This window comes from Colius striatus, chromosome 15, assembly GCF_028858725.1.
Source record: "Colius striatus isolate bColStr4 chromosome 15, bColStr4.1.hap1, whole genome shotgun sequence".
NCBI lineage: Eukaryota > Metazoa > Chordata > Aves > Coliiformes > Coliidae > Colius > Colius striatus.
In genome coordinates, this window is record NC_084773.1 from 4624786 (window position 1) to 4648821 (window position 24036).

The 24036-nt window shown below is 51.1% G+C and overlaps 1 protein-coding gene across 1 annotated transcript in view; it reads right to left on the reverse strand.

The window, feature by feature from the left end:
- The window catches only part of BSN (bassoon presynaptic cytomatrix protein), a 92745-nt gene that overhangs the window by 28907 nt on the left and 39802 nt on the right, over positions 1-24036 (reverse strand). Inside the window, exon 3 of the mRNA XM_062008396.1 lies at positions 13604-14386. Within this exon, the coding sequence (XP_061864380.1) occupies positions 13604-14386 (783 nt within the window). The remainder of the gene's footprint in view (positions 1-13603; positions 14387-24036) is intronic.

The window sequence follows — 24036 nt, forward strand, 5'->3', positions numbered from 1 at the left end:
CCAGGGGCTCCTAAACAGCTTTTAATATCAGCTCTAGGAACAGCCTCAGAAGAGAAAAGCGTTTTGTCTGAGCAGTGAGTCAAGCACTGGACTACACCTCTGTCCCCTCCAGCAAATTTCTCCCTGGCTCACAAAGAAGGTAGATGATTTTTAATGATAAGTTCCATATTCCCTTCTGCCAGTGCAGGAGGTTCCCCAGGCTGAGCTTCACCAGATGCTACTTCCCTGGGTGCCCAAAGTGCAAGCAGGGGATATTTTGCTCCCAGTCCAAATGCTGCAGTGGAGTTGGCATCATCATTGTGAGAGGCCAGACCTCACAGTGCCAGAAATAACGTGTGGCAAAGGCAGAGACAAGAGGGGAGACACAGACTGCCCTGGCACCAAACAGGGGCATTGGATTGCAAGTGGCTGAGCCTTTCCACCCCCTTCACAGGAGCAGAAACGGGATAAAAATCAATGCTGGAACAGAGCACAATCATTGCAGGATCAAGCATGAGCATCTATTTTAATGCCTCAGCTTATAATTACAATCACTTACGTTAATAACTGCACCTCCCAGCTAATCCTCCCCACGCTTCTGATTACTGGAAAGGAGCTGGTTTGCAGCCTTATGTGAAAAATGAGACTAAGGAAGCATTGAGCTTGATAAGAAATCCTGTATCAGCACTAAGGAAGCTGCAGCACATGGCCTGCAGTCTGCCCAACAGAGCAGCTGCTGCTAGGCACATTCCATAGCCAGGAAATAAAGACACGTAGGGAAATGAAGCTGTTCCAGTTTAAATGGCAGGGGCAGAGATGATGTTCTGCACTGCAGGCTCACTGAAAGCTGGGAAATGAATGGGGAGTGGAAAATGCAGGGACGTGTCTCTCCCTCTTCTGCTCTGTGAATAAAATATGGGCAGGAGAAGGAAGCAGGGACTGGGGAGCCTGGTTGTCATGATGGCAAGAGTGTAAAAGCTTTTAAGCAGATGAAGAGGCAGGTAAATCCCCTAGGTGGGGGTCAAAGTGCCTGTAAAGGTTTGGTAACCCAACCCCTCAGCATGCCAGGATGCAGGTCTCCAGGAGCCAGCCCAAGAATTTCCTTTAGAAGAGCAAAAAATAAGTATAAATAAAACAAAATCAGAATGTAGTTTCTAGCATCTGGGGTTTTGGCAGTCAGCCCCTGCCCTGGGGTGCCATGCAGGCATCTGGCTTCTGCGAGGATCCCACACCTCCAGAAATCAAACCATCCCTGTGAAACGTCTCCCTGTCAACTAAGTAGCAAAAGTCAACCAAAAAGGTGTTTAATGATGTGCTTCCAGCCAGTTCCTGAGCCCTATGTCTGAAAAATTACCCAAAAGGCAGTCTTTATCCCTCTGCAACTCAGTCCTGGTTGTTAAAAGCAATTCCTGCCCTGAGAGGCTGAAGTTCAGAGGGCTGCAGGGTGGCCCTGGGCAATGCTAATAAGCCCACCACTGGAAATCAGCCTGGATAACATAAGAATGAAATGTTGCTCAAGATCTGCAGAGACCTGCAAGGGCTCAGAGCCTGGAGGGGCTTCAAAGAAAGAGCTTACTTTCATTTTCAATTTCACTTTTGCATTCATTTTTGGTGCAGGCTGGTGCCATCCCCCTTCCCCAGTTCATCAGCCCAGCAGCCAGGCCAGGAGGAAGAAGCAGGTAGCTACTTGGTGCACCCCTTGCTGCATTCAGCTCTTTGGCTATTACTGTGCTTTGAAGCTTTATTTCTCTAAAGAAAAGGCTGAGGTGCCCTCTTGTGCTCCCTGCTGCTGCCCACATCACCTAGCGAGAGGTTCATCGTGTGCAGGGCACATTGCACCAGAGCTCTGCCAAGTCCCAGGGGCACAGCAGCAGTGCAGAACCCCAGTTCCTTGACAGTATTAACCCCAGGCAATACTACAGGCTTGGGGCAGAGAGGCTGGAAAGCTATCTGGCAGAAAAGGATATGGGAGTATTAATAGACAGCCAGCTCAACATGAGGCAGCAGTGTGCCCAGGTGGCCATGGAGACCAATGGCATCCTGGCTTGTATCAGAAACAGCGTGGCCAGTGGGATCAAAGAGGTGATTGTCCCCCTGTACTGAGCACTGGTGAGGCTGCAGCTTGAGTGCTGTGTTCAGTTTTGGGCCTCTCACTACAAGACAGACACAGAGGTTCTGGAGTGTGTCCAGAGATGGGCAATGAAGCTGCTGCAGGGTCTGGAGCACAAGACTCAAGAGGAGCAGCTGAGGGAACTGCGGGTGTTCAACCTAGAGAAGAAGAGGCTGTGAGGAGACGTAATCATACTCTACATATACCTGAAATGGTGCTATAGTGAAGTTGGGGTCAGTGTCTTCTCTACAGTAATGAACTATAGGACACAAGGAGCTGAGTTCAAGTTGCATGAGGGAAAACTGGACGTTAGGAAGAAACCATTTCACTGAGAGGGTTGTTAAGCATTGGAAGAGGCTGCCCAGGGAGGTGGTGGAGTCACCACGTGGCAAAAAGACACATAGATGAGGTGCTGAGGGATAGGGTTTAGTTTAGTGAGGGGCTCAGGAGCGTTGGGTTAGTAGTTGGTCTGGACCTTAAAGGTCTTTTCCAACCGTAATGATTCCATCCTTTTGACTGGGCAGAAAGGTCCTGTTTGATGAGAGACCAGAGTTAACGCCACGATGCAGAGACTTGAGGAGAGGAATGACGATGAGGGCTCAGCCCTCCATCCCACATGGCAGTGCCACCACTCTGATGAGATCAGGCTGTCCTTTCAGCAAAGCCCCACAGATCTTACAGTCCTCATTTCACATGGCTCACCCCAATAGATGCATCATCAGCAAAACAGGGCATCCCAGCACACAGCAAAGGCTGAACTACATGCAATGTGACACATCATCAAACCAGAGCAGAACCCTGCAGTGGTTGAGTTATAGATACCATAAAATGGTCTTTCAGCTCCTGTTGGCCCCTTGGAGCAGGGGACAACCTTCACTGGCATGTGCATGGATGATGAAGGTTTTAGCTTTCTTTGACCTGCCTGCAGCACCCAGAGGCTTCACTGCCCATGTGAGCTCACCCTGCCCTGGGGCTTCACCAACTTCAGTTTTGATGTAGGAGTCAAGGTAAGAGCCTGGCCTGAGCGAGCAATGCCCATCCCCAGCACACACACACACACACAGGGCTGCTGATATTAGCAGCTTCGCCAGCACACCCACACATTTCACTGTCAGCAGCCCCTCTCCTCACTCTGATTTTGTTCAGGGACTTTTACAGATGCTAAAGACTGTGAGATACAACTGAAAAACACCACAGGGTTTACCAGGAGAAATGCCACTGCTTTGGAAGGTGGATCAACACCAACAAAGTCTGTCTGAAATGCTCCCATCACAGCTGGAAAACTGAGCATATCCACTGCATCCCGGCCCTAGAGCTGCCTCCCCTGCAACCCACGCGGAAACCCAGTGTTACAAAGCAATTAAACGCTCGATTAACTGTCCCAACATGTTCCCAAATAAAGTACTGACATAGCAGGCTATTTAAAAAAATAAGAAAGGAAGAAGAAAGCCAGCCCCAGGTTCTGTAATGGCCTGTGAGCACATCAGGATACGCTGTGCCTGCTCCCAGGGAGTGGAATCAGGAGTCGAACGGCCAAATCCCCTCGTCATCTCCAACAGAGATCTGCCCATCGCACCTTCTGACCTGGACTCTGATTTACACGGTCCCACATCCTCACCAGCTGCTGCTAGTACCTGCCCTTGGGCCACACACTTCCTCCATCAGTCCCTGCGATGCAGCTCAAAGGGCCCCTCCAGCCCTACTCCCTTCACAGAATTCTTGTCTTTGTAAGAACAGTGTCACGGCCACAGGCTGATGTTCTCCATTTCTACCAGCAGCTCCTGCCGTGGGCAGGGAAAAGCTCCCATGACACAGGAGACCACATGCCCAGTTGAGCAGCTTGGGTTGGATTCATGGCTACCTCATTGTGCCAGCCCACAGTGAGTCATCCCTGCAAGCTGAGCATCACAGACTGAGACAGAAGCCACTGTCCCTAATGCAGGAGGAGTCTGTCATCCTTCATAGAGTATTTAGAGGCCACCGAGTATCCCCAGCCCAGAGCCTCTGATCTCACCACTGCCTCTATCAGGGCAGAGATGGCAATAACCTGGCTGATTCACCAGAGACTGTGCTGCCATGCAGCAAGGGTTGGGCAGAGAGGAACTTCATGAGGTTCTACAAGGGCAAATGCAGAGTCCTGCATCTGGGAAGGAACAACCCCACACACCAGAACAGGCTGACCAAGAGTGACCTGCTGGAGAGCAGCTCCAGGAGAGGGATCTGGGGGTCCTGGTTGATAATAAACTGAACAAGAGCAGCAACATACCCTTGTGGGCAAGATGCCAATGGCATCCTGAGATGCATCAAGAAGAGTGTGGGCAGCAGGTCGAGGGAGGTTCTGCTCCTCCTCTACTCTGCCCTGCTGAGGCCTCACATCTGGAGTCTTGTGTCCAGTTCTGGGCTCCCCAGCTCAAGAGAAACAGGGAACTGTGGAAGACAGGCCAGTGCAGGGCCACCAAGATGATCAAGGGACTGGAGCACCTTTCTTATAAGGAAAGGCTGCGGGACCTGGGGCTGTTTCACCTAGAAAAGAGAAGACTAAGGAGGGACCTCATTAAAACTGACAAATACTTAAAAGGTGTTTATCAAGAGGATGGGGTGACACCTTTTTTCTGTTGTCTCAAGTGACAGGACATGGGGTAATGAACTTGAGCTGGAACATAAAATGTTCCACTTCAACACAAGGGAAAACTTCTTTCCTGCAAGGGTGAGGGAGCCCTGGCCCAGGCTGCCCAGGGAGGGTGTTTGAGGCTCCTTCTCTGGAGGTTTTCAAAACTTGCCTGGACAAGTTCCTGTGTGACCTGATCTAAGTGGTACCTGCTTTGGCAGGGGGGCTGGACTGGATGATCTCTACAGGTCCCTTCCAATCCCTACCATCATCCTATGATTGTGTGATCACTCAATACAAGACACATCAGGAGGGTCCAGGCTATCACCATCCCACTGAGATTCCCCACACCTCCCCTGTAACACCACACTCCTCCTTCCTTGTCTTCCTCCAGCATCTCTTGCTCTTTGCTGCATGTCACATCTGTAGGAGGGTGCCACAGGAACCTCTTGCTTTGTCTGCACAACGTGTTTGCTGAGGTCTGCATCAGTTCCCTGCAAGTGAGACTCATATGATGAGCTACAAGGACATTTCTTGGGTTGGTCCTGAAGCAGACACTGCCCAAATCAGCAGTCAGGCATGGAGCTCCAGGGCTGCCCCATGATCACAGCTGCTGCGTCTGACTTGAAGACCAAAGACAGCAAATCCTGTGCTAGAACCAGGTACATCTGGATTTTGTGAGTGAAATGGGTTGAGGTTATTTTTCTGCTCTCCAGCACTTGTTTATAAAAACCTTTCTGATATCCATAAAGCATTCTGGAAGCTTTAGTTTATCCTGCATCCTCTCTGTGCTTCTACTTTGACTATTTTTGCTGCCTATTTTTCATGTGTGCAGCAGTAACTCTTTTCAAAGCTTCTCAAGGTCAAGAAAGTCCCTAACAAGGCGCGTCAGGGCAGTTATTGATCTTCTCTCAGACTTTCCCAGAGTGGCTCTGAACTGTGAAACCTCAGTCAGGAGATGGAAAATTACTCAGGTCCTTCCCAGGCTGGTGAATTTTAATATTCATGGCATCTGACTCGTGAGAATATCAAATCCTCTCCCAGCGATAGCCTTGTATGTCTGTCTCTGTGTCTGCTGCAAGGTCGCAGTTCCCTCCCTGTCTACTCAAGGATGGCTTGAGCAGGTTTCTGAAAGATGAGTCTGTGCCACAAAAGTTTCATGGGCAGAATACCATCACCCCTTAGAAGCAGATTTGCAACACATACCAAAGTAAGTGTTTGCTGGGAAAAGCAATCAAAGCCTAGCAGGAGACAGGAGTTGGCATGAAGAGCCACCCATGTTATATGGACAAAAAGTGTTTTCCTACACTATTCCTTGGCACTTTCTAGGAAACATCACAATCAATACAGCACAGATGAAGTTTCACCCATTAAAGCAAAACTAAATCCCCACTGCTGCCTAACGGGATGGTACCAGTCACCCTTCGCTTTCCCAGCCTGAACAGTGGCAGGAACTGGCAGAATCTCCCTTCCGTTGGCTGTGACCACTGGCCCAGCTCAGCAGAGCCCCAGCAGCCCCCCTTGCTCACAGTCACTGCCTGGTGCCCATCCACCCCCATCACTACCTTCTGCAGGGGCCACGGGCCGTGGTTGCACTAACGGCAGTGACTGACACTGCTGCAAGTCACAGCAAGGTGTCAGGCCCTGTGAGTTTGCCCACAGCAGCCTCTTGGAGAATGCTGACCCATGGTTCTTGTTCAGCCTGACTGGTTGTTGGGACAGTCAAGCAGCAGCTGGCACACAGGGGCTGTGAGAGGAGGCAGCAGTGTGGGTAGACACCCATCCCACAGTGAGCTGGTGGCTCCGAGAGCTGGTGTGGCAGCTGCCTGCACTCTTATGGGCTGTTCACAAAGACATTGACAAGAGAGACATAGGTATCACATCTGCCCTGGCACCCACCTGACCTCCAGCACCACAGGCAGCACTACTGATGTCCCAAAAACCAAAGGGCTCCCTGTTTTAAGCCTCAATCTGCCTGCCCTGTGGTGAGCACTCAGGCTTTGCTCTTGACATACTCACTGGCCTTCCCAGCAAGACAGCTCAGGGGAACAACCTTGGCACTGCTGGCCCAGGCAGCTCACTATCCCAGGAGCGCAGGGATACAACAGGCAGCAGCTCCAAGTCCGAGGGCACAGCAAACGTGCTCCGGAAAACCAGTTTGGTATGGGGAAAGCATCATTCACTTCAAATACATCTTCATTTAGAAGCAAGAAAGGCAGGAATCCCTCATCCTGCTCAGCCACTGTCACCACTATTGTTTGGTTGTATGAACCATTGACAACAACCTGCAGGCACGGGCAGCGGTGCCCTCCCAACATCCATCAGCAGGGTTCACAGGCAGCTGACATTTGTCTGTTAATAACATAATTGCATCTAAAAGAGGAAAGGAATCTGGAGGCCTGGGTTGGTTTCTTTTCCTGATTAAAGAAAGGAGCAGCTGTTCTTAAGATAATTTGCTAAGTGACAGCAGGCTCAGGAAGGCAGAGCCCAGCCTTTGGAGTAGACCTAGAACCTCCAAAGACATGCCCAGCAGCAGACACGGAGGTAACATCTACGGGGCTCTGAAGAAAACACAGCAGAGCGGTCCAGAGGGGCTGCTACAGCCCTAGAAACAAGGCTGGCACGGGTGGGACACCCGTGGACCCCACGCATCACCCATTTGATGGGACTCCACTCTTAGCTCAGATCAGCCTGCCAGGTTGCACATCACCACTGACCCCCAGCCCCACTTCAGAGCCCCGTGCTTGCAGGAGGAGCCAGTGGGGAGCCTGGTGCTGCCCAGCAGCAGGAGCGGCTTAATTACAGCGGGTTAAGCAGCACAGAAAACTCCTGAGTCACAGCAAGCTGTTAATTACCAATCTGTAAAGGGATTTGAGGGCTCACATCGGTGAAGCCAACTTCATCTCGTGCTGTCATACGCAGCGCTCTCAGTCTGAGTTCAGTTTGTGTGACTGTCCTCAATAGTCACACCCCTGGGGATGGGGTACTTCGTAAAGATCATGATTTCTTCACAAAAATTGAGGAGAAGCTCAGCGATTGCTGCACTTTTTGGCCAGCATCTCTGGCTGCCACTTCCTCCTGCAGGGAGCTCCAGGGTCTAACCCTCTGCCATAGCGCCTTGCTCCTGCTCCTGTCCCCAGAGCGGGGCCCCGGCTGTCTCAGCATCCAGCCGAGCCGGGGGGACCCTGCCAAGCTGTCACCACAGGATGGCCAGTTTCAGGGAAACCAGCCTCAAAGGGGTGACTGGCAACAGCTGCTCCCTGCTACATCAGGGGCTGCAGAGCGCATCCATCAGCACCCTTCATCCCTCTGAGCACAGTAGGAATAACAGGACCTGGATTCCTATCGAAACACAACACCTAGAAACCCTGCCCGTCCCCCAGCCGCCCCGTCACCACGTGCAGGCAGGCAGCTCTAGGCCAGGCTCTCACACACAGGAGCAAGGACACAGGGCTTTCCAGGGCAGCAAGCTGCCATCTCCCAGCACAGGCACTGCCTGCGCTCCACATGACAAGAGGAAGTGTTTTCTCAAGTCATACCCTGATTTTCCCCCCTAGAATGAGACAGCAGGGCTGCCCAGGAGCCGTGCGTGGCCCCAGACGCCAGACTGGCCCTGGGACAGCGGTGAGCTGGAGGCACTCTCTTAACCCTGCTAATCCGCTTTGGCCCAGAGCTACTGGCTAATTACACTCCCAACGAGAGCAAGGGACCCTTGGGAAGGGGGCAGGGAGGCACGGGCTCATGGCTGCCAGCTCCCACCTGCAGCGAGGGCAGGTGAGGCAGGAGCCTGACCCTCCTCCCCACTCACTTTTTCCTCTTCTATGCACCAACACCAAAACAATTTCGGCACAAAACCCTTCTGCAACCCCCTTTCTCTAACCCATCCACCTGCTGCTGGCAGCGAGACCCTGTTCTGCACAAAGGCTGATCTCACAGAGCTTTTTCCATCTCACTGAACTCCCGTTTTTGCAGGCTCCCTCCCTTCAGCCAAGCACAGGAGCCACAGCAGTTGCTGCAAGTAGGGCAGGCTCAGCCCCATGCTCAGCATCTCAAACACAGCAGCCAGCATCATATCCTGGAGAGCTGTTCTGCTTGGGGCCCAATTTTGCCCAGTGAGAGGTCTTGGAGCGTGACAGAAAGAGAGTCCCAGGGCTTCCCAGAGAGTGTTTGGTATGGTGATTCACAAGCTTTCTGCAAGAAATCCACCTGAACAGGCTCCTTTTACCTGGCTGCAGGTACAATGGGAGCAGCAGAAGGGGAGAGTGACCCACAAAGGGCCCCAGCAAATGCTGCTCCTGTGTGTGGTTGGCTTGTGATATCACATCCAGGACCATGCATGGGACACAGATACATTACATTATATCTAAAGGTCCCTTCCAACCCTACCATTCTGTGATTCCATACACACATGTAACATGGAACCTACCGCAGAGACCAGCCAGAGAGATGGAGCAGCACGCCTAGGACAACACAAGTGTTATAAAAACCCCCAAAAGGATGCCTGGGGAAAGCACAAAACCAAATGCAATGTGAGGATCTGGATGTGGTGTGGTGAGTGCCACAAACCAACGAGAGGAACCTGCTGAGGGTAAGGCACCTGTTGGAGGTCATGGCCTGGCACCCAGGGATCAGTAGCCTTCTTCAACCAAACTTGTCACCACTTCTGTTTCAGGCTGGTTAATTAGGCAAAGGGGCATCCTGCCATGCTTATTTAGTGACACTACATGCATAGTTCATTCAGTCCTTAATGCAAAACCCCTGAAGTCAATTGGGGTCAGTCAGGGTTACCAGGAGAACACTGTGCAAGGGCAGCGCAATCATGTTGCAAGCCAGCTCTTGCCAGATCACTTGCTCCCTTAGCAGACTCTGCCATAAACAGGCACCTCTATATCTTAAATCTCCAGTGAAATGGCCTGGCACTTAAAGTCTTCCTGCAACAGAAACCTCTTTCCTGCCTGCGTGTCACCAGGCTGAGGCTGTAGGGAATTTGGGAGAGCCCCAAAGTGCTGGCTCTCTCTTAGTGAGAACAGCTCCTGGAGCCATTTCCAGGAGGCAGCTCCTGGAGGAGGTGTGATGAGGTGGGAGGAAGCTCCAGGCACCTGTACTTGTGGTAATTCACATAAACAACTTATTTAAAGCTGGGCAACGTGTATCATGGCCAGTATGAAGGAGTGCAGGCTAGGCACACTTTTTGTGTTTCCTCTCTCTGCTGGGCATCCACAGCTTCCAGAGCCACCAGCTACCACAGCCCACATGCTACCATAGCCCACATGCTTCTCCTGGGACGTGCTGCCAAAATATCAGGTTTGTTCCTGAACTCTTCAAGTTCCCTAGCTCCCAGGTCTCACCATCACTCTCTGACCACAACCACCAAGACCCAGGGCCAAAGAAACACCAGTCTTGCTCATTGGATCTCTGGGTTTGAAGGCACTACCCAGCTGCTCTTGGAGCAGCCTCTGCTTGGACTGGACTACATGAGCACTGGGGCCACAGCAGTGCAGGGATAATGAGGGAAATGCAAGTCACCCATTTCTTTTGGTGGCTTGGCACCTGTGCAACTCAGCTGAACTCAGTTCACAGGAAAGGAAAGAAAAAGCACTTTTAGTATTTTCTTCTCTTTTGCTAGGTTGGAGTGCACTTGGCTGAATGAAGCACTGGGGAGGAGGCAGCTCCTTGGATACCTCCCCAGGAGGCTGCAGAGGGTGGGAGAGGATGACAGGGACCTGGAGCCTCCGACTCCATCTTTAGATCAGGAGTGGGATGGAGATGAAAATACCAGGGGTAAATAATAAGGCATCCTTCCAGGGAAATCAGAAGTTTCAAGGGGATGTGGAGGGGGGCAAAAGCTTTTACTGTTTGCTGCATTTCACTCAGTTTTCTTCTCCCCATTTCATAACCACTGTCAGACAGGAACACCTCCTGCCCCCCTGCTCCTGTGAGTGGCGCAAAGGTTGTCCCCTGATGTGGACTGTGTCTCCAGACAGTTGGGACCTGTCACGTCCTGCCAGTTGTCCATCCACACAGCAGAAACACATGCAGACGTGCAGCAGAAGGTCTGTTTCCAGTACTGTGCAGCAGCCTAATGCAGTCTCGCCTCCAATCAGCAAGCTAGGACATCTCAGGGGGTCTCTCTAAACATGTATCTCCTCCATATCTCCCTGTCTCCTTCCCCAGAGATCTGCCTTGGCCACATGCTCCTTCCAAAATCCACCTCAGCTACTTGTTCAGCTGTGATGAATTTGGAAGTCAGCACACGCTAAAGCGCCAGTGTTAGTGGGAGTTAAGGATGCTTTTCATCCCCAGAAACATCCCTAATCAGACAGAGTCCCCAGGGATGTGGTGCTGCCGGCATGCCCTTCAGCTCCCATCATGCTACTGGGGACACCCAGCCCTCCAGCAAGTACCAGTTTCACTCTGAGATGCTGAGCTGTGCCAGCCCACACCAATACAGGGAGAGCAGTCTCCCTCAGAGCAAGCTCCTTAGTGCCTCACTGGCAGTGGGATGATCTGGTTAGCAAACATACTTGTCCTGTATGAGGATTCAAACATTATTTAGGGTTCTTTTTATCCTCCCAAGACAGTCACATAGTTTTACTATGAAGCTATAATCACATGCAGCCCACCAACAGCACCGTGACAAAGCCTCAACTCCTTGCACTGATGATACAACTTTGCTTGCAGAAAACCCCTTCTTGTACCACTGTTTTACTGAAAAACTCAAGCCTTCCTCCAAAAATCAGGCCACCATGGTCCAGGCCCCATCCCTCCCTGTGGCTCACACCGTTTGAACATGGGGTGAAGGCTTTACCCAGGCTCCAGCACTACATACAGAAGGTGCTGCCCGTCTCACCTGCAGCCCACACTCCTCTGCACATACCAGACCTGGGCTCAAATCTCCTCATTAGTTTTCACACAACTTCCAAAGGCAGCTTACAGTCAAGGTCCTAATTCATAAAGCAATTAATGGATCAAGCCTCACTACTTCAAAGAGTGAGCTGTGGTATTTGTGTGAATCTCAGGGCTCGGGACAAGCTCCTGTGAGCTGCAGGCAAAAAAGAGGATCAGACCACAGAGCAATTTTCTCAGAAGATAAGCAAACCCAAAGCCTGACAGAGCTAACAGATCTTGCAGTGTTTTCCTTTCCTCAAAAAGTCGTGTGAAGAACATCCACAACCTAAACGGTGCACATTTCCCTCAGGTCCTAAAAACCCAAACCCCATAAACCAGCTCATCCATTCTGAGCTGTGGAGAACGATTCTGTGGGGAAGGAAACAAACCCCAGGACACCACAAAGCCCAGGTGGGACCTCACTGTGGGTCTTCACTCTGTGTGAAGGCACGTGGATACCACAGTGACGAGCAGCAGCAAGAAGCCCAAGTGGATGTGCAAGGGTGAGTTTGCCAAGGGTGTCTGAAGGCATTTACTCAGGAGCTGAGGGAACCAAGACAGAGCCCAGCCTCTAAACTCTGAAATGTAATGCCAGGTGTCAGCTAGTGACCCTGGAGACAAGCGCTGCGGAGAGGTCACCTTTCCGTTGTACCTGCAGACAGCACCATGTTACTGGGTACAACCCAACCCCAAATTAATTCTCTAATTAATTAATTAACAGGCAAGCGCCAAGAGGAGCGTGTTCAAGCCGTTTCACCAACCTGCAAGCATTCTGAAGCCTGGAAAGACATCATTGCCCAAGGGCACACCAACACAGGGCTTCAGCTCTATCCAAGGGACTACACACTTGGCCACCTTTTTTCACCTAAGCCCTCAGGGCAGGCAGAAGCAGTGGCAGGAGCAACAAGCAGAGTGTTTCTGCTTTCAGCAGTACAAGGAGGGGGCCCCTGAGGAGTTTCCACCTCCAGGCATTGCACCGAGACAGAGGCTCTCCTCCACCACAAACATGAGAAGCAGCAGCTTCAAGGAGAAAAGAAAATTACTGGGGGTAATTGAAACTGCAGGGAGGAGCTAGGGACAGAAGATGTAATTATCCACCATGGAATGAAGCCAAGATTAGCAATCCTACTTCTGGTCATTTAAAGTTGCCTTTAACTTTTCCATGTGCTGATGACACCAGTTTTGTGCCTTGCTGTCTGTGAGATGCAGCACTTGCAGAAGGCTGTGCCCAGGAGCTGGTGGCTTGAGTTAGCCAAGGTGTCTTTTTGGTGCCTGGGAAGATGGTCTGGGTGGGCATCACAGCAATTCAGAAACCTCCTTAACTACAGCTGGTAAGACTGGGTGGACCCCAGACCACCTCAACCTCCCTTCTCCTCTCTCAGCACTCCATCTCAGCAGGCTGGAAGACACACAGCTAATTCACATCCAAACAGCACTGTGGACATCACCACATCCATTCCCTGCTCAGCTCATCCCCCTGCCCTACACCCAGGCACAATAGAGTGGAGTCCTTGCTATCTGGAAGAGAGCAGCAGACCCCAACAGGCCATTACGTGCCCTCAGCTGATTCAAAATCCTCTTGTTGAGGTCTTGCCACTTTCCCTACACCTTCACCATCTGAGGATACAGCACGTCCTTCACCAGCCTCATCCCATCCACAGCAGCACCAGGAGGTGGGTGTTTGTCGGTGACTCCGACATCTGCATGACCTGTTTCTAGCCCTTGCACACCTTTGGGCATGGCTGGAGTGTCCCAAACAACAGCCACCCCTCGCTCTGCTCGGGGCACGAAACCAGCGTGAAATCAGTGTACACATGTGAAACCTGTATCTTTGTCAAGAGCTGCAGCGCCACGGCCTGCAGCCCTGGGGCTTCCCTCACGAGGGACTTTGCTTCAGCAACTTCTTAGAGCCTTTTCAAAACACTTTTGAAGGAAAATGCCCCACCTTTTCTCCTTGTTAAGGCAGGAGAGAGCCCCCAGCCCCGGCGGGAAGGCGCCCGCCCCGCCAGCCCTCTTACCTCCAGCAGGTGAGGCGCGGGGTTGAAGCCGCACATGTTGCAGACCTGCTGCCGGCACGTCGTGCACGTGTTGTAGTTGGGGGGCTCTCCGGAGCCCACGTTGATCTCGGCCTTGCAGAGGGGGCACGAGGCCCTCGCTTTCGGCACTTCCTTTGGCTTGACGTCCTGCTCCGGCTTGCCCGGCTTGGCGGCCGGCGCCGCACCGGCGCGGCCCTGTGCCCCCAGCCCTTTGGGACCAGCTTCTTTGCTGGCATCGCTGAAGACGATTTTTGGAGGCACTTTGCCAGGAGATGGTTGGCTCGGAGGGGGGGCCTCCGGCTGGACAGACATAAGCGTGCTCGCCTGGGTCAGGAGGGACGCCCCGAAGCCGAAGAGCTTCCCCGTGAGCCCCTCCTGGGGCTGCTCTTGCGCCCCAGTGCCGGGGGCAGCGGCGGCAGGCTTCACCCCCGCGTCTCCCGGCGGCTTTCTCTGCTCGGAGGAGGAAGGCTTGGCTTGCTGATGCTGCGGGGAGGACCTGGCTGCCTCCTGAGGTTTTGGCTGGCCTGGGCCGTGCGGTTCCCTCTGCGCTGTGGCGGGGTGAGGTTTGGGTGGCTCGGGCTGCACGGCACGGGCGGCTGCTGGGGATTTATCCGCAGCCGGGGCTGGTGGGTGCTTGGCTGGGGAGTGGGAAGGGGAGGGGGAAGGAGAGTGCAGCTGCTGCTGGCTCTTGGAGCGAGGAGCGGTGGTCATGTCCATCCCCAGCGCCCGCTGCATCTGGCAGTTCAAGCACAACCATTCCTTCACCTGTGAGACAAGGAGAGGACACGGGCAGTGAGTAGTTATCTGCAAGACCCCATCTGTCACAAGTACCCACAGCACAACCTGCCAGTGCAAAAGCAAGCTTCAATTAGCCTTGGTTTGCTTCCAAGGCTTCTGGCTGCTGTAAAGCTCCTGCTAGCCACGAGGCTCTGCCTTCAGGCAGCACGTTTCATGCCTCTCCCAGTGACAGAGGAGCCTTTCTGAGGGCTCCTGACCCCTCCATCTCCCTAAAGCCCATTTTTTTCCCCCTCCCACTTAGTGATCAGAGCTAGCACAGAAAACAGGCCCTCAGACAGGAGCAGAGGGCTGGCAGGAGCTCCAGTGCAGCTCTACAGCGAGCTGCTGCTGTAATGCACATCTACAGCTGCAGCACTCTCCAGCCCAGCACGCTGCTGGCCACACCGGGCACCATACAGGGCAACAACCCCTGACACGGCAGAGATGGCTTTTCTGGAATCAGTGCAGTGGTTGTCATATCCCCCCTCAAAACTGGGCCCTGCAGCCCACAGGGGACAGCAGGGAATGGTTCTCCTGCCACGATGCATCTGCCCAGCAGTGACAAATGGGGAATAAACGGTTAACTCTCACTCTCGCCACAATGAGCTTTTGGATGCAAACAAAAAATATGATGCTCCCTGGCTAAGTGGTGATAAATGAAAGACTTCCCCCCTCGAGAGACATTCCCTGCGACACACTAATGTCTGAATTAAGTTAATTAAAGAGGCTGTATGAAAGCTGTGAGCCTTCCCCTACGAGGAATCCCCAGGATGCTCAGCGGCTCGGAAAAGATTCACGTATAGCACAGTCAGCGGGACAACTGGGTCTGTCAGCAAAAGATTTCTCTGAGACAGGCAACCAAGTTGGCAAAAAGGACCAGAGCATTCCCCAAAACCACAGCAGCATCCAGGACAAGTGGACTCAGGGCTGCTGCACACAGAGCACCTGACAAATAATAAACAGAGGCAATCCCGATCAACCAGGAAAGGTGGATTAAAATTAAAGGGAGGTGCATGAACAAGCCTCCACCCGCCCACTATGGCTCTTCCACTCTCTGCCCAGCACCTGGCTGGCTCATTGGGTTGCAGAGAGCTCTGTGTTGCCTCTTGGTCTCCAGCAAAGCTCTCTCCACCACCTCAGAAGCCTGGCTGCACAGCAGCTCTGTGCTCTTCTCAGCCTTTGCTGTGCGTGCTGAGCTCCTGCACCACTATCCCCACCAGCCTCTGCTCGAGCCCAGTGAAAAGCAGCCTCAATTTTTCCCCAGCCATCTTGCCTTACATTGTTATTTCTCCAAGCTGTTCCAAATGAGACACATTATATTTAGTACCTGAAAACATTGCTTTAGTTTTTATGGTTTCTTATGGTCTCACTGTCTCCCTTCTAACACACAGAATTCCTCGTGTTATTTTTGCTTTCACACCCTCTGGAATTTCTTCCCACTACTCTATTTCAGGAGAGCAGCTCCCCAAATCCTGTCAGCTTTGCCCATCATCCCCATCCGCTCTGGTTAAGGAAGAACCAATCCTTTCTGTTCAGGTTCTCTCTCCTCACAAAGTTCCCAGTATCTGAGAAATGCAAATCTCCTCTCTCCTCCTAATCTCCTTACCCATGCTTTAAGACCCTCCAAGCGAGGTGGGAACTGGGGGAAGAGGAGATATTCCCAGACCTATTGTTAGGGCTGTTTGCATCTAGATTTTAAGAGACCACAACCACAAGGTATGAGGTGAAGGACACACACAACACACGACCAGCGTAGCGTGTATTTAGTGGAGCCTGGCACAAGGTTCAGCTTATTTTCTGGACATGAAAAATACTTTGCCACTCTCCTGCATAAACTTCCAAACAATCAAACAAAATGTTGAGGGAACTCAATTGATTGCTCTGGACTGGCTGCCAGCTTGAATGAGAAGCACTGCTGGTGAACGCCAAACAGCTCGTGGCTCTGGTTGTGCTGGTTCAGCCCCTGGCCAAGGCTGGTGCAGCAGATCTTCTCCCTGGGCACCAGCAGGTACCAGCCCCAGGTCCCATAGCCATGCAAGCTGCACACACATGGACGAGTCTGAGCTTCCTGAGCCCAGGGCTGAGGAACAACGTGATTATTGGAGCTTTCTGCCCTTCCACAACAAAGCTGGCTTACACTACCGACCAAGATGGACAAAAGCCCAGGGGCTTGCAGATGGGATAGGAACCATCAAATTGCTCTGGGTGGCTTGGTGAGCAACTGCTGAGGAAGGTCTGTCCCAGAGCAGGAGAAAGCTGCAGGGAATGCAGAGGGGTGGCAGGCTCCCAGAGCGAGCATTTGAAATGTAAATGTAGTTGGGATTATCTCAAATTGCCTGACTGGCCTCTGCTGATGCAACCAAAGGCACAGATCAAACACGACTTAAAGGATCCTGGAGGGAAGAGAGAAAAGAGAAAGGGCCAAGTCATCTTGGCAAAGATCCTTCCCTGAAAAAAGAGAGAGGAGGACAGAAATCTTTACTAATCCAACCCCTGGAAGTTTTGATTTGGTGGAAATCTGGGCAAATAAAGACACAGAAACAGATGAAACAGACTATTTGGTTGACTTGCACTGTCATCCTCTAAACATCCCTCTTCCAGCCTGCAGACTCCTCCTGCAAGGGGAAAACACTCCAAAAACAGTAGAGAAAATATTAAAATAGAAGATATGAATAGTGGATATGCTAAATGGATTTCAGACCAGTCACTTGGTTGACTGGGGAGACAACAAGGATTCACCACTGCTTAGGCACCTCTCTAGTAAGGTCTTCATTTCACTATGGCTAACACCAGTCACACAACAAATATTGATAAAATGAAAAACATTGATGAAGCCAAGCCTCTGCTGCCTGGCAAAGCTGCTCCTGCTCCATGCACGAAGCCCAGAGCTGCAGCAGGAGTGAGGAGGTGGCTCAGCCTTCTCTTCCAGCACCCAGGGACTCCTTCCAGAGCCCTCAATGGTTCCACACCGACATTTTAAGGAGATTAGTAAAACACTGCAGGAGATACAGCCCAGATCTGTGAGAGCAATTCTAGGGATGCAGAAAATGTCTGAAATGAGAGAATTCAAGAGGTTGATCTTTTTCGTTTATCAAAGAGTAGATTAAGAAGTGACTTGATTACGATATAGCAGCACATTCAGGGGAAACAATATCAGGTACTAAAAGGTTCTTAATTAGGCAGAAAAAGGCATAAAAAGAACTAATGACTGGAAATGGAAGCCAAATATATTAAGCATCACTTTTAACAGCAGATGTTTCTAACCATTAAAGCAAATTATCCACATGCTGTTGGGCTCAGCAGAAGACTCAGGGAGGTAAAGCTTTGCAGGTCTTTCATCTGTAGGGCATTTTATACCCAAACTGATCTCAAAAGCTTGGAAAGTTTGAACCATTTCATCTTTGCCAATATTGGGTATATCTGCACCCAACTCTTGACCCACCTCAGCTCTGCACACAGCCCCCAACACACCCATGACCACCAGCCGCATCCTTCCCAACACAGACCCCTGCAATGTCCCAGAATGTTCCTCTAAACCCTCTCCCAAATCTTGTTATTCCCAGATGCAGGGATGGGTCTGCAACCTGCAGCTCTTACAGGCTCACTGCTGCCGCCCTGCAGCTGCAAGCACTGACCAGTTACAAATGCCATTAGGAAAGAAAACTTTCCTATCAGTCTTCCCATTAAAAAATGCTGGGCAGGACTATAGGCAGCACACGCTGGCTGTGCACAGGGCAGGTTTCAACAATGCCAACAATTATAGATGATTAAGATCACAGACATGCATGGTGGGCCTGGCCCTGGCCCTCTGCAGAGGGCTGTGGTACAGGAGAGCAGAGTTTTGCACAGGTAAATATACAGGGCACCACAAAAGCATCCCTCTGCACTGCAGCTTAGCCATCCCTCTAGAAAAATACCAAGAAAAGCACCCAGTTAAAAATGATCTGAAATGAGAGAGACAGCTTGAGCTTCTAAGGCTTCTAAAGTTATTCTAACACCACCTATTTTAGGAAACTATGTGGAAACAGCTCGTCCCCTGGATTTGTTACCAGGAGATGCAAGGGAGTGCTGGTAACGTGCAGGCTGTTTTGTTCTCCTGAGGTAAGACAATACAGCTCTGAAAGTATCTCAAGTATAGAGTTCAGGCTTTGCAGTAGACAGGAGAAGCTTTGAAATGAGCTGTAAGCAGAAAAACTTTTAAACTGAATGTTCAAGATCTCTCCAAGCCAAAATGTAGGATTATAATGAAGAACAATTCTGTCTTTGCTGAGGTTTGGTTATTTTGGACCATTTGGAGGTCATCCAGGATGCTACCCTACTACATACAAATCAACTCCAAAAGAACAGAAGAGCATTAGATGACCATATTTAAGACTTTGGAGAGTTGAGACCGAATGGCTCCTCACCAGCTCTTCCCTATTTACAACACCTCACTGTGGCCAAAGCCATCTGACCTTGCTGGCTGTATGACCCTGTGTCAGAGGAGGCATTTCAGGAGCACAGTTCATCTGACTTGTTGGACATTATTATTCTAGGCTGGGAAAAACAGCTCCCAACTCATCTCAAGCCAAGTGTGGTCAATTCCATCCAAAGTGAGTCACTTTTGAACAAAATGGAGAAGAAGATACAACCCACCCTCTTCCTCTGGCACGAGACAACCAGGTGCACAACCAATTGAAAAACAAGACAACGAGTTCAGGGAAAAGCAGAGAAGAAAAGGAGTGTGAGTTTCCTCCAAGGTGCCTAAAACTTGTGCATTTAATATTCTACAAAACCAGAAAACCCCACATGTTTGGGAAAGGCAACACAGCAAGAATTCGGCAGGAGCTCTTTGACTCCAAGAGCTCCAAGCAGGCTCCTGCCCCAGAGCTGCCTCCCATGGAGGCAGCCCCCGGTAGATGCACCCCAGGGCCAGGACTGCAGCTCCCTCCTCTGCCTTTTGCAGCCACCAGTACAGACAGACCTAGATGAGTATAAAAATAACCAAAGCTGGAACTAGGTAACAAAGGTACTGTGTTAATCAGGCTAATAGAGAGGCTCCATGCCAAGATCACTGACTGGATGAAGAAGAGTGTCATTAATGGGTGCTACTGGCTTATTATCCTGGAGAAACACTGCAGCAGCCTGGCCTATTCCAAGAGCTGCAAGAGCTGCCAGTGACCTGCCTGAGAGTATCCTTACATGCCTTCAGTTCATCAGCTCTGCCTGCAGATGAACTGTTGTCTCATGAAATCAGCCAGTCAGCGAAACGTCCCTTCCCCTCCATGCCTCCCAGATCCGCTCTGGAGGAGCTCTCTGGGGGGCACATCTTGTGTTTCACATTGTCACGCTGAAAACTGCCAAAGCCATGTACCCTGCAATTAAAGCAACATCCTGATCCAAGAGAAGAGGCAGTGCTAGAAGGCAGCCCTCAGCTTGAGAACAGGGGGAACAGCAAGCTGCAGCGGGGATACTGCTGGCAATGCAGGAGGTGGGGATGGCTGTAGGAGAGCAGGGAAAGCTCAGCAAATCCTGGAAGAGCTGCTGATGCATGTAAAAAGCTAAAGGTACTGCATCTCAGACTGGCTGGCAGAGCACACGACAAATACATGGCTTGTTCTGAAGCTTGGGGTTTGTTTTTTAAAGCAGAACTACTGCCTGTTTCTCCTACAGCAATGCAGGGACAGCTTGCCACAAAGCTCACACGTTGAGGGGAGGGAAAGCAGCCCCTCTTGTTTGGATCAGTGCACAGCCTACGTGCAAGTGAAATGAGAAGCCTGCAAAGCATCCCGTGGGAGGCTGCAATGTGGTGTACCAGCCAGGGTCTGTTATGGGAGGGGAACAGCCAGCATCAGGAGATGAAGTCTCCTAAGGCACCTCTGGAGGACCATGGTGCAGGGAGGACCCTGTGGTCATGCTGCATGTCAAGACACCACCAAAACTCACACACGTGTCCAGGTGGAGAGCAGGCGGATACAAACACACAGGCAGCGTGGGCTGAAGCCTCCTGGTCCAAACCTAACGCACAGTTTGAGGAGAACCCAGGGCTCCAGAAGAACTGTGCAATTAATACTGTACAAAATAGGAGAGTTTCTGCACTTAATTGACAGAGGACTTGGTCACTGTGGCACTTCTCAAAAAGGCCACCTTATGCTCAACTTCATCTACAAACATGTCCATACAAACAAATCTAGCCCATAGCAGAGCTGCCACCAAAGCCATCAGTAATCATCCTGTTAATGTCTGTCAGAAAAGCATCAACTTGCTCGCTTGCTGGTGAGTGAGAGGAACCAGCCCCCAAACCCATCTCCTCCACTGCCAATAACAGATGGGAAACTGTGTTTGTCCAGAGAACCAAGCTGCAGAACAAGACAGTGCCGTTTCATCCTGTTAGTCACTCCTTCACCAGCCCTCATTTCTCTAGTTAGCACTCCCCAAACTAATCAAGGGCTGCTCGAGCAAGTCCTCTCCCCAAAGTGCTTTGAAATCCCTGGGTTTCAAAGAAACTCAGATCCTCTGCATTTCACAGGCAATCTCCAGCTCCTGCTCCTTGCTATTCCAACGATCTTTCCCCACCCTGTGCAGCCAGTGACACAGAGACGAAGCAAACATTCAAACACAATAACTGTGCAGCAGAGCTTTGCACTAACCTGGACCTGCCATCACATCCAGAACGGTGCTCGCCCAGTAGCATCCCCCGTGGTTAATGTGCTGGTCAAGCTGCTGGCCCCTCAGAAAGTGCAAGCATCCCCCTCTTCACTACTCATCCTTGCTGACAGAGAGAAGCAGATGGGCAGGAGGAAACCTCTCCAGCCCCAGCACTGCTCCTCTGCTCCCCCTGCATGCAGGTTTCCCCCCAGAGCAGGGTGCTGCTTAGCTAAGCACGGCACTGCTGCTGCCCGAGGCGAAGGGACAAGTCCTTCCAGTTCATTAGGGAATGTTCCTTGTGCAATTTGCTGCCTCGCTGGCTCTTGTTTAGACAGCCTTTCTTCCATGTCTGCAGGACTGAATGAAAGGTTTGGACATCCCTACGTGCTCAGAGGATGTTGTCCCCAGGGCTTGGTCAGGGAGGACGGCAAAGAGCTCACCCCAGGTTTTAACCTCGTGAGATTCACACGCCCATGTGCTCTAAGTGCAGCCCCAGGTCCCCTCCTGCTCCCTAATGCAGGGCTTCCACAGGAGCCCTCTCAGTCAAGGAAAGCTTAATGGTTGCTTTGCCTTTTGCTGCTGCTGCTCTGGTGCCCTGTCGCCAGCCAAAGGACAGGCGTCTGGAGCAGCAGCAGCCTCTGGTTCTGCTCACTTATTGTCTCCTGCAGAACTCAAATACCAGCCTGGGAGGGAGCCAGGAGAGCTCAAAACTTTCAATTCACTAGTAGCCCCTGCCCAAAGCAAGGAAATACGTGAGGCCATGGGGTTTCTCTGGGTGCAAAGTGGCTACCACGTTCAGCAGCGATGCAATCCAGAGCTGTAACGCTATAAAGCACATGGGCTGCTCTGGACAAATACCAGATGCTTTTAAAAGCAGCCTAGTTTCTTATTGGTAACACAGAATATAATCATCATTCATTTACTGTGTGGCTCCACATTTATTCAGGCCCTCTGCAGCCTTGCCCACGAGTTTCCAGCTCCTTTGGGAACTCTCTTGGACAATTATAGCAATAGGATATAATGGCTGTGCTCAGGGACTAAACTAAACATACTTGAGTATCTGATGGCCCTTTTACACCCCAAGCCTTGTACTACCTTTGCAGCACCAACATCTGAGTACAGCACAGCAGCAGCCTGGGCACGGAGGATCGTGATTCTCCTACCCAGCAGCAAGCATCTGGGATGGAAGGTTTTAATCCTGGTGTAACTAGCCCAAAGTATGTCCAGAGACAGTCACAGACCAGGCGTTACGGCCTTGCATTTCCCCCGACTGAAGGAGCCACGTTTGGCCTTGTTTATCCTGAGCTGAGACGTATTTATGAGTGAAGCTGCTGGCATGAACAGCTCCTGCAAATGAATGGCTGGGAGTGGATCAGTGCATCAGAGCAGAACGTGTTTTCTGCCCTTTTTTTTTATTCCTCTTCTTCTTCTGAATTAAATATGTAATAAATGCTCCTGCAGAATTTAAGGCCTCAAGACAGACAAGCCACTGCACAATCTTTTTACATACCTAAACTGATTTAATTGCTCAATTATTCCAGATAAACACGATAAGTCCCCTGCCATGAATAATGTATCATGCAGCTAGCCACAGAGTCTATGGAGCACAAATCTATGGTGGAAGCAAAGGAAAAGCAAGCAAATACCATGAACCCGAGACACCCTGGCTCTCAGCACACACTGGGCAAAGGAGCAAGAGCACAGGCTGCCCAGGGCAGCTCTGATCTCGCCTGAAATCTCTTGGACAGATTGTACCTTCATTTGGGTTATTGTGTTACTCAGAGGCTGCAAATACTGAACAAATTAAAGAGGCACAAAGTACGTACATGTGCTAGGAGGAGACAGGCACAGCACATACCCCTCTGTTCCTGGCCCAGACATTGCTGGGTGTCCTGCACAGCTCTCCTCAGGAGCTGGCTCTGCTGGTTTCTCCAGGAGAGAAACCATTTCTCCACTAGATTATTGTGAGGGAGCTGAAGAGCTGCAGTGAAGCACAGCGGGATGCAGGAGGGAGGCTTGCGGGGGCTGCCATGAGGGATGGGCACCTTGCAGCAGAGGTGGGGGGAAGAAAGGGCCTGTCCAGGCAGGACTTACCACACTCAGATAGAGGACACCTGACAGAGGGACCTGCAAGGTGTCCAAAAAGGAGGGTTAATCCTAAGCCCATCCCAGGCAGTCCCTTTCCCATGGCAGACGGGTAACGAACCGCAGCGCCATAAAAACTGTTGTACCAACCACACACCAACCAGCAAGAGAGGCAAGTAACCCCCTCCCAGCTCCAGTGACCCTGGACAAACGCAGAAGCCTTCCCCACAGGTCTTGGGGCCCTATAATAAACCTTCAGCAGCTTTATGACTCTTTGAGAAGCAGACAAGAGGCGCTGGTGCGTTCCCTCCAGCCTGGGCATCCAACACAACCTTTCCCTACTCCACTCCCCATTTTTTCCAATAGATGCTCCTGTATCTGAATTTTAGTTACACTGCTTTTTTTTCCCCAACAAACCCACATTAAAGACTTCAGGATCTCACCCTGGTGTTCAGCAGCAGCAAGGAGAGAGGGCCATAAGGGCCTCTGAAAGGTTTTGGCTCTATCTTCTGCCCTGGGCAGAATCAAACAAGCCTGCATCGCTGACAACAGATGTTTGTCTAATTTGGTCTTTAAAACTTCCCATCAGTGGTGGATTTACTGGGTGGGCAGTGAAAGGGGGAATAAAGGGGCTTTGGCTTAACCATCCTTATTGCTAGAAAATGTTCCCAAAATATTAACCTAAATCTTCCTTGCAGTCTAAGTCCATTACTTGCTGTCCTTCAGACCACAAACACTGAACTGCAGCTATTTAATTCAGTAAAAATAGTCTGCCAACAGTTTCTTTGCTGAAGGCATCCACTGGGAGAGCACAGCCTGGCACCAAGGCCACAGTGTGCAAAACGACTCTGCCACCAGCTCCAAGCTGCAGAGCTCTTGGTGTCCACAGCACCTCCATGGCCGTCAGACTCAATTAATGCATTTCT